We start from the raw sequence: 11,125 nt of genomic DNA, 5'->3' as shown, positions 1-11,125 counted from the left end.
TTGTATTTTTAGTAGAGATAGGGTTTCACCATGTTGGCCAGACTGGTCTCAAACTCCTGACCTCAAGTGATTCGCATGCCTTGGCCTCCCAAAATGCTGGGATTACAGGCATGAACCATGAAGCCCAGCCAAACCTGATGAATTTCTATCTGGAATTTAGAAAAAAGGATGAGGTAAGCAAGAGAAATTCCTATGAAATGCTTTATTTGTATTTCACCTTTTTTATAATTATCCATAACTCTGATATGCTTTATAAAAATATTTGTTCCCATCAGATTTACATCTGACATTTATTAATAGAATCTGAAGTTAAAAAAAGAAGCCAGGCCGGGCATGGTGGCTCATGCCTGTAATCCCAGCACTTTGGGAGGCCAAGGTGGTTGGATTACCTGAGGTCAGGAGCTCAAGACCAGCCTGGCCAACATGGTGAAGCCCTGTCTCTACTAAAAATACAAAAACTAGTTGGGCATGGTGGCACATGCCTGTAGTCCCAGCTACTCAGGAGACTGAGGCAGGAGAATCACTTGAACCTGGGAGGCAGAGGTTGCAGTGAGCAGAGATCATGCCACCACTGCACTCCAGCCTGGGTGATAGGGCGAGACTCTGTCTCATGAGGTAAGCAAGAGAAAAAAAAAAAAAGGTCAAAGCAAATATGTGAATTTGCTGACCCCTAGTGGGTAGAATGAACTATGAATGTAAGCTATTTACATTGAAGGGTAATTGCTGATGGAATGTTTGCTTAATATTTATTTTATTGTTATTACTATTATTTTATTATTTTTTTTTGAGATAGGGTTTCTCTCTTACCACCCAGGCTGGAGTGCAATGGTGTGATCTCAGCTCACTGCCACCTCTGCCTCCTGGGTTCAAGCGATTCTCCTGCCTCAGCCTCCGGAGTAGCTGGGATTACAGGCGTGCACCACCATGCCAGGCTAATTTTTGTATTTTTAGTAGAGACGGGGTTTCACCATGTTGGCCAGGCTGGTCTTGAACTCCTGACCTCAGGTGATCTGCCCGCCTGGGCCTCCCAGAGTGCTAGGATTACAGGTGTGAGCCACTGCACCTGGCCTGTTTGCTAAATATTTAAATGTTGTTTGCTAAGAGAGTAAATTTCAGGTGCTCTTATTTATACACATACGAAAAAGGAAACTAATGAGTATATGGATAGGTTAATTTGCTTGACTGTAGTAACCATTTCACTTTATACACATCTATCAAAATGTCATGGTGGATACTGTAAACACATACAATATAATTTATATGTAAATTAAAAAATAAAAGTAAATGCTAATGCTGTTTTGTTATTTTGCTTTTTAGAGACCATTGGTTTTAGGAAGTGCTATTATTTACAGTTTCAGAAATAGTTTTCTCAGTTTATCCTAATAGATTCCACCTTAAAACCTGGACCATTTTTATTTCTTTTCCTCCTGCCTTTACTTTCCAATAATCAAATGCAAACCATTCTCTACTTACATTGACACCTTCCCTCCCCATTTTCACCTCATTTCTCAATGAGCATCACAAAACCATCAACATGGCGGGGCGCGGTGACTTACGCCTGTAATCCTAGCACTTTGGGAGGCTAAGGCGGGTGGATCACGAGGTCAGGATTTTGAGACCAGCCTGGCCAACATGGTGAAACCCCATCTCTACTAAAAATACAAAAATTAGCTGGGTGTGGTGGCGGGCACCTGTAATCCCAGCTACTCTGGAGGCTGAGGCAGAGAATTGCTTGAACCCGGGAGGCGGAGGTTGCAGTGAGCAGAGACTGGCCACTCACTTCAGCCTGGGTGACAGAGCAAGACTCTTTTAAAAAAAAAATCAATACTACCTTTTATGAACACTCATAAGTGTATCAGCAAATTCATACCCAATTATATCAGAATTATGGGCCGGGCACGGTGGCTCACGCCTGTAATCCCAGCACTTTGGGAGGCCGAGGCGGGTGGATCACGAGGTCAGGAGATCGAGACCAAGATGAAACCCCGTCTCTACTAAAAATACAAAAAACTAGCCGGGCGCGGTGGCGGGCGCCTGTAGTCCCAGCTACTCGGGAGGCTGAGGCAGGAGAATGGCGTGAACCCAGGAGGCGGAGCTTGCAGTGAGCCGAGATCACACCACTGCACTCCAGCCTGGGCGACAGAGCGAGACTCCGTCTCAAAAAGAAAAAGAATTATGAATGTCAAAATCACAATGCCTTTGGTATAGCCGATTTCATTTTAAGTAAGTATTGCAAAGAAGTCATCAATCGTTTGTCATTATTGTAAGCAATCAAGGAAAAACATTTGTGGGATACTCAACTCCGCTGGGCACTATGCTTCACAATTTAACTTACTGGAAGTGCAAGGGTGGCAGGGAGACAGAGAATCTCAGAAATTGTTTTCTAATTTTCTTTTCAGACGATGTGACTCGAGCGACTCCAGAAACATTCACAGAAGATCCTAGTAAGCTACACTTTTTTTGTTGTTGTTGTTGAGACGGAGTCTCTTCTCTCTGTCGCCCAGGCTGGAGTGCAGTGGTGCAATCTCGGCTCACTGCAAGCTGCGCCTCCCGGGTTCACGCCATTCTCCTGCCTCAGCCTCTCCGAGTAGCTGGCACTACAGGCGCCCGCCACCACGCCTGGCTAATTTTTTTGCATATGTAGTAGAGACGGGATTTCACCGTAGTCTCGATGTCCTGACCTCGTGATCCGCCCGCCTCGGCCTCCCAAAGTGCTGGGATTACAAGCGTGAGCCACCGCGCCCGGCCAAGCTACACTTTTTTTGTTTATTTGCTGTTTTATTGGGGATAGATATATTGAGGGTCATGTCTATATAAAGAAAAATAAAGACTTCAGAAGGGTTGGTGGGTGCTCTGAGCTCATGCAGAGCTCTGTTGTCACCTTAGATGCCAGCATCTCTGTATGCATGCCCAGTCTTATTCTCTCTTCCATTTCTTTCTGTGATAGTCCCTCATCTGCCCGAGTCCACATGCTTTCACTTCAGCCTTTCTTGCCTCCTTTGAGATCATCGTCCCTTTATCCTGCTTTCCTTAGCTACTTTTCCTGACTGCATTTTTTCATTCCTTGTTATGTGTCTTTGCAGACCTGGTGAATGATCCCGCTACAGATGAAACAGGTAAGTTTTACCGTAGTTAAAAAAAAAAAAATGGCATGGTTCTTGTTAATATTCACAATATTTATTCCAGCTCTTGAATTCATTCTGTGCTTTTATATTTGCTTTTGTTTTTTGTTATTGTTGTTTGTTTTTGAGAGGGAGTCTCACTCTGTTGCCCAGGCTGGAGTGCAGTGGCACAGTTTTCGTTCATGGCAACCCCCACTTCCTGGGTTCAAGGGTTCAAGTGGTTCTCCTGCCTTGGCCTCCTGAGTAGCTGAGATTATAGGCACCCGCCACCATGCCTGACTAATTTTTGTATTTTCAGTAGAGACGGGATTTCACCATGTTGGTCGAGCTGGTCTTGAACTCCTGGCCTCAGCCTCCCAAACTGCTGGGATTACAGGCATGAGCCACCGCGTCCAGCCTGCTTTTATCTTTGGATACTGAGGTTGTGAGAGTGTTGTTCAGTGACAGTGCTAATTTTTGTTTGTTTGTTTGTTTGTTTTGAGACAGAGTCTAGCTCTGTAGCCAAGGCTAGAGTGCAGCGGCACAACCTCAGCTCACAGCAACCTCTGCCTCCAGCATTCAGGTGATTCTCCTGCCTCAGCCTCCTGAGTAGCTGGGATTACAGGTTCCTGCCACCACGCTAATTTCTGTATTTTTAGTAGAGATGGGGTTTCACTATATTGGCTAGGCTGGTCTTGAACTCCTGACCTCAAGTGATCCACCTGCCTCAGCCTCCCAAAATTCTGAGATTACAGATGCGAGCCACTGCGCCCCACCCAGGACTGATATTCTTAAAAAAAATTTATAATTATTTCAATTAATTCTATTCCCTTATACATAAAACACAAAGCCAGAATAGTCTTCCACCTGCCACGGTATCTCCATTCTCCCTTTTCTTACTCTGCCTTGTGTTTGCAATTTGAAGCCCTCCTCATACCTGCTGTTTTGTGCCTTTTCAGTTTTGGCTGATATTGCACCTTCCACAGATGACTTGGGTGAGTTCAGATCTGGGACCCCCGGGTCATCAGGGTCATTCTAGGCTTTCCCCAGAGCCCATTCTGATAGTGTGCAGCTGCTGAAGGATCCTAAATAGACAGGATGACAGTTTATGGAGCACATATTTCCAGTAGTTCAATTCAAATTAATGACATTGTTGAACTCCTAACAAACAGGAACTGTGCCAATCTTTCTCTCAAAGTTTCAAGAGTTGATGGGTAAAGGCAAGATAAAAGTATAAACATGTTTTAGAGGATAAAGGGTAGAAGAAGTAATGCTTCGACTGAATTTTTTTTCTTTTTTTTTTTTGAGACAGAGTCTTACTCTTGTTGTCCAGGCTGCAGTGCAATGGCGTGATCTCAGCTCACTGCAGCCTCCGCCTCCTGGGTTCAAGCGATTTTCCTGCCTCAGCCTCCCAAGTAGCTGGAATTATAGGCAGCTACCACCATGCCTGGCTAATTTTTTGTAGTTTTAGTAGAGATGGGGTTTCGCCATGTTGGCCAGGCAGGTCTTGAACTCTTGACCTCAGGTGATCCACCTGCCTCGGCCTCCCAAAGTGCTGGGATTATAGGCGGCTAGATTATTTTTTAACAAATCATTATTGAAAACTTGCTACTAGGTGCCAAGGATATAAAAGCAAACAAAACTGATTTTCTTCTACTAGACATCTTTTGTGTAATATACAAGATAGACAAATAAACAGATAACTTTATTCAGTTTCACAAAATTCGATAATCAGGATAAGCAAGAGAAGCTATGGAAGACACAGAAAGAGTTCTTGACTAGGTTCAGGGCTGGGGGTGAGAAAAGGTTTTTCTGGAGGGCACATTTAACTAAGCTGCTTCCTGAAAGACAAGTAGAAGTCAAGTTAATAGAAGAGGGAAGAGCTTTTAGGTGAGGAAAACAACATAAATCAAAAGGTGTAGGGTGGACACGAAAACCAACCAGAGAGACATTTATGCAAGGTAAGATTATAATTAGATTTGTGCATTGGAAGGATCACACCCCACCTCCAAACCCCCTACTGTACTCCCAGGGCAGTGTGGAAAACTGATTTGACCATGATCGATCACCTGGAACCGGGAAAACCAGCAGGGCCACTGTTGCAGTGTTCCCAGGAAAAGACACTGCCCTGAATCAAGGTAGAGATAGTGAGAATTAAATGTGAGCTATAAGGGAGAGGGGATTGTTGAGATGACATCCAGTGTTCTTTTTACTTTTTTCTTTTTTCTTTTCTTTCTTTTTTTTTTGACAGGGAGTCTTGGTCTTGTTGCCCAGGCTGGAGTGCAATAGCGCAATCTTGGCTTACTGCAACCTCCGCCTCCCGGGTTCAAGCAATTCTCCTGCTTCAGCCTCCCAAGTAGCTGGGAGGCGCCCACCACCAAGCCTGGCTAATTTTTTTTTTTTTTTTTTTTTTTTTAGTGGAGATGGGGTTTCAACATGTTGGCCAGGCTGGTCTTGAGCTCCTGACCTCAGGTGATCCAACCACCTTGGCCTCCCAAAGTGCTGGTATTACAGGAATGAGCCACCACGCCCAGCCATGACATCCAGTTTTCTAGATGTGGCTATTGGGTGCATGGTGGTCTCATTCACTGAATAACAACTAGAATTAGTGAAGGGAAAGATAATTAAGTCAGTTGGAGATACATTGAATGTGAAAGATCTTTGAAATATCCAAGAACTCTTCCATAAAAAGGTAGTTGGATTTATAGTTCTGGAGTTTAGGAGAGAGATGAGGTTGGAAATATAGGTTTGGGAATTATCAGCATATAGACCTGCCTAGAAACCATGGGATAGATGAGATCTCATAACACAAGTCCTAGTATTCTATTTGCAACACTTTCAGTGACATTTTCCCTGGTAACTCCCCTGACTAGTCTATTCATCTAACTCCTTGACTTGTTCTTCATTCTGTGAATAAGGCCCACGTTAAATTTGCCCCTAGGTTAGGATGCCCCTCATTATTCTTTTTTTTATTTTTGTTTTTTTTTTTGAGACGGAGTCTCCGTCTGTCACCTAGGCTGGAGTGCAATGGTACGATCTTGGCTCACTGCAGCCTCTGCCTCCCAGGTCCAAGTGTTTCGCCTGCCTCAGCCTCCTGAGTAGCTGGGATTACAGGTGCACATCACTACACCCGACTAAGTTTTGTATTTTTAGTAGACAGTGGGTTTCACCATGTTGGCCAGGCTGGTCTCAAACTCCTGACCTCAAATAATCTACCTGCCTTGGCCTCCCAAAGTGCTGGGATTACAGGTGTGAGCCATCGTGCCCAGCCAACCCTCATTATTCTTTACCCAACAGCTTCTATCAAAATAATTTACGCTGATCTACAGAAAATAAATTTTCCCTTATAAGGAAGAGCTTGTACAGGATAATAACCTTTTCTCTACTTAGCTCTAGGAAGAAGCTCCTCTGGGCATATAACTCTTTGCCTTGTGTTCCTACTAAATTTGCTTCTTGTCAACAATACAGAGATACTCACAATACAATGAATTTCCCAACTCTTTAGAAAGGAAAGGAGAAAGGAAAAAAATCCCATCCTACCTCCTAATCTCTTCAATTTTGTGGAGCAAATCAGCTCAATAAGGGTTTTCTTTTAGAAGTTGCTAAGAGTTATTAATTCATTTGCTCCCTATTTATGGGCACTCCAAGCAGGTCCTAAGTGAGGCAGTGTGGCAGTTACAGAAGTAGTAACTTCTAGAATTGGTAATAATGGAATAAAATTTCTGCCTTTCAGCCTCCCTCAGTGAAAAAAATACCACTGCAGGTATGATTGTTGCTTGCATGTCTTCTTCTTAAGCCTTTTTTCTTCCTGTGGATTCCTTACCTCCTTGTTCTTTGGAGGGTACTTAGCACATCTTCTAGTTTACTTCCAATTATTTCTCAAAGAGTATTAGTGTTCTTCACTCCCTTACTCTTTTTTTAAAAAAAATGAGCACCTGTCATAAAAGTCATGGGGAAAGAATGGAACGAATGTTGCATGGTCCCCAGATAGCCCTCTCCCTAAAGTACCCTTGCACGTTATGTGGTGGTTAGTGGATTGGGAAGTGAAATCAGTTTAACTTCAAGGACTCCATATTACCACAGAGGTCATGGTTAAAATTGCATTTCCTAATGTACTAATAATTCTGATATATAGCTAGGGTTGAAAACTACTGGAACAGAGAAATAGCAACCTGCCTAAGAAATATTATTTTTTCAGAATGGGATTATCAGCATTTCTATTTTATTTTTCTGAGATGGAGTCTTACTCTGTCACCCAGGCTGGAGTGCAGTGGCATGATCTTGGCTCACTGCAACCTCTGCCTCCCAGCTTCAAGCGATTCTCCCGCCTCAGCCTCCCGAGTAGCTGAGATTACAGGCACCTGCCACCACTCCTGGCTAATTTCTGTATTTTTAGTAGAGACAGGGTTTTACCTTGTTGGCCAGGCTGGTCTCGAACTCCTGACTTCAGGTGATCTGCCCGCCTCGTCCCCACAAAGTGCCGGAATTACAGGCATGAGCCACTGTGCCCAGCCTATTTTATATTTCATAATGGATAATCCTAGAAAGACTTTATTCCTAGAAGTGCTCTCAGAGATTATTTTATCCACTTCTACTTCCAAGTTGGGAAGCGCCAAAACTTCATCTAGTCAATTCCCTCTTGCTGTGTTTTTGGTGGACAGAAAGGATATAGTCCACTTTATAATGATTCTCTGCAGCGATTACTCTGTATTTTTTTCCTACTCTATCTATCCTTCTCAATTCCTTCAATCCTTCGTTTATGCTGCTTCTATTCGGACCTCCTTATTTTTTGTGTTGGGCTTCTTCAGAGTGCTGGGATGAGAAATTTACTTGCACAAGGCTCTACTCTGTGCATCGGCCGGTTAAACAATGCATTCATCAGGTATGCTTCACCAGGTAAGGGATCCCAGAATGCCCAAAAAGCATCTTCCATGGTAGTGTTTTTGTGTTGGTAACTATTTAATGAGCACCCACTATGGAATTGCAAACTTTGATGGGGCCAAAGTTTTTAGCACAACGCTCCTAGCTATTTCTGAATGTATCAACTAGAACCTGGAGTCTGGGCTGAGGTGTACGAAGAACAGGCAGAGTAATAGAACTTAGAAGAGAAATGAAGGTGAGGGCTGGAGGAAGAAGGGTCATGAGGCAAACACTGTCATGCTCAGTTTATTACCTGATAGAAGGAGGCTGAAGAAAATGGCCCAGCTCTAAGGTAGAAAATAGTGGGGAGGAATATTAAGCCTGACTCTAGGTAGAGTGTGCAAAGTGTCACTAAGAAGGATAATTAAAACAATGGCCTTTGCAACAACTTGGATGGAGCTGGAGGCCATTATTCTAAATGAAGTAACTAAACAATGAAAAACCAAATATTGTATGTTCTCGCTTATAAGTGGGAGCTAAGCATAAGAATGATACAATGGGCCGGGCGCGGTGGCTCACGCCTGTAATCCCAGCACTTTGGGAGGCTGAGGTGGGCGGATCACCTGAGGTCAGGAGTTCAAGACCAGCCTCAACATGGAGAAACCTCGTCTCTACTAAAAATACAAAATTAGCCGGGCGTGGTGGTGCATGCCTGTAATCCCAGCTACTGGGAAGGCTGAGGCAGGAGAATTGCTTGAACCCGGGAGGCGGAGGTTGCAGTGAGCCGAGATCGCGCCATTGCACTCCAGCCTGGGCAACAAGAGCGAAACTCCGTCTAAAAAAAAAAAAAAAAAAAGAATGATATAATGGACTTTGGGGACTCAGGGGAAAGGGTGGGAGAGGAATGAGGGATAAAGGCTACACATTGGGTACAGTGTACACTGCTTGGGTGACGGGTGCACCAAAATCTCAGAAATCACCACTAAAGAACTTATCCATGTAACCAAAAACCACCTGTACACCAAAAACTATTGAAATAAAATTTAAAAAATAGAAGAGTAATTAATACCATTCCCTCCCCTATTTTCCAGTGGGGGGCAAAAGTCTGAAATACTTAAGGAAATCCAGCTGGGGAAGAGCAGATAGGGAAAGTGGGGAATATGAGAGTTGAAGAGGCATCCTAGACCCAGGTTAGTTCTCTTCTCAAGGCTTTCTTCCATCTCCTTCCTTGCCTATGACATTGGGACGTCTGCAGTTTACGACGTATGTACATCGTCAACAAGGAGATCTGCTCTCGTCTTGTCTGTAAGGAACACGAAGCTATGAAAGGTAAGATGATGTCTGGATGTTTAATGGAGAGAAGCAGTTATGAGAGGGGTAAATAGGGACATGATATTACTATATCCAAAGTCTGGTATTGGAGGAGGGCTTTAGGCTACCCCTTTAGATTCCATCAGCTCCTGCTGGAAGTTATCTCAAATAAACATATCTACATAAAGCAGTATGCTTGATATACAAACATAACCCTAAGAAAAGTACCCCTAGATCCCTGTCCTACTAGGTTGTAACCCCACAGTGCCTCCTATTTAGAGAGCTTCCTGACACTCTGGCTATTTTAAAGATCATTCACTGGGGTTTTAGGGAAAATTTCAAGTCAGCCATTACAGATAATAGACTCTGCTAGTCCGCAGCCATGTTCATAACTAAAAATAAAACATACACACGCACATGCACTAATTTGGAGACAGTAAGGTTTGGATAGGGCTTATAAATAAAAAATAGATGGGACATTTAGAAATCAGCTACGTTATAAATAGTTCGCCAATTCCAGGAACAATGTACATTTCTTACTGTGACATTTCAGGTAGAAGAAGGTAGAAAGATGTTATAGGGTCAATTACGAGGGCCCAAAATGTGTGATTATAGACCATACATGGTGGAAACAAAGATACTCTCACCTTCCCCATGGCCAGCCCCGAACGATGGCTGTGGTTGGTGAAAATACCGCAGACAAAGCCATTTCTGACTCAGCAGCCTGCTTTGTGCTGAGTTCCTGAGTAAGAGCTGTAGTTAACTTCACAGAAGGAAACTTGCCGTGTGCCCCCATTGGCTTTGTGCAAGCCACCTGCAAGGGAAGCACCTTGAGATTGAGGATGAGTATTTGGGACTCTAGGCACTTTCAAGTATCTCAAGGGACTTACTAAATTTAGCTGTTTGCCCATAGTAAGCATGTAAATGTATACTGAATGATTGGACCTCATTTTTCTATTTAATAGATCCATGATTAGAAGAATTGGCAGCTGGATATATAAAGGAAACTAACATTTACTGGTCACCTGTGCTAGGTACTTTGCATACATGATTTCATTTTAATACTCAGAAATATACTGTTGAGGTAGGTATTTTAATTCTCATTTTACAGAAAGGGATAGTGAGGTTTACAAAATTTAAGAAACTTTCTAGGAAATGGCAAATAACTAGAGTAAGTGGCAGAACTGGTTAAAACCCAGATCTTTTATCTGCAGCCTTTTCACTACACCACACTGAAAAGTCTTCTCTATCCCTTAAAACAAGAGCCTTTGTTATCTCCCTGCATTCTCTTCCCATGATGTTCTGCTTCTCTTCTAGATGAACTTTGCCGTCAGATGGCTGGTCTGCCCCCTAGGAGACTCCGTCGCTCCAATTACTTCCGACTTCCTCCCTGTGAAAATGTGGATTTGCAGAGACCCAATGGTCTGTGATCATTGAAAAAGAGGAAAGAAGAAAAAATATATGGGTGAGAGGAAGGAGGATCTCCTTCTTCTCCAACCATTGACAGCTAACCCTTAGACAGTATTTCTTAAACCAATCCTTTTGCAATGTCCAGCTTTTTCCCCTACTCTCTAATTTTTCACCCAAACTGATAACATTTATCTCATTTTTTAGCACTTAAAATACAAAGTCTATATTATTGCATAATTTTGCTGCTTCTCAATATCATAGACACAGTGAATAGATGATTACTATATGGCTTATATACAAACATTCTGTGTGCAATTTCAAGGGAGACTAAACTTTAGGCTAATAATCTTTACTATTGAATCTGTCTGATATAGATCTTAGGGTTGAAGAAGCGATCTTCGTCTATTTGGGCTAACCATAGAACTTCATTTATTTTCCTCACC

The 11,125-nt window shown here is 43.0% G+C and overlaps 1 protein-coding gene across 1 annotated transcript in view; it reads left to right on the top strand.

Moving 5' to 3' along the window:
• The window catches only part of MFAP5 (microfibril associated protein 5), a 15,653-nt gene extending 4,951 nt beyond the window's left edge, over positions 1-10,702 (top strand). The window contains exons 3-9 of the mRNA XM_058442913.1: positions 2,400-2,444; positions 3,084-3,116; positions 3,554-3,562; positions 4,061-4,096; positions 7,910-7,997; positions 9,217-9,290; positions 10,590-10,702. Of these exons, the coding sequence (XP_058298896.1) occupies positions 2,400-2,444; positions 3,084-3,116; positions 3,554-3,562; positions 4,061-4,096; positions 7,910-7,997; positions 9,217-9,290; positions 10,590-10,702 (398 nt within the window). The remainder of the gene's footprint in view (positions 1-2,399; positions 2,445-3,083; positions 3,117-3,553; positions 3,563-4,060; positions 4,097-7,909; positions 7,998-9,216; positions 9,291-10,589) is intronic.
• Positions 10,703-11,125: the final 423 nt, after the last annotated feature.

This window comes from Hylobates moloch, unplaced genomic scaffold (genome assembly GCF_009828535.3).
Source record: "Hylobates moloch isolate HMO894 unplaced genomic scaffold, HMol_V3 SCAFFOLD_8, whole genome shotgun sequence".
Taxonomy (NCBI): domain Eukaryota; kingdom Metazoa; phylum Chordata; class Mammalia; order Primates; family Hylobatidae; genus Hylobates; species Hylobates moloch.
Note: the sequence above shows the minus strand (reverse complement) of the source record. Positions and strands in the feature narration are given on the sequence as shown.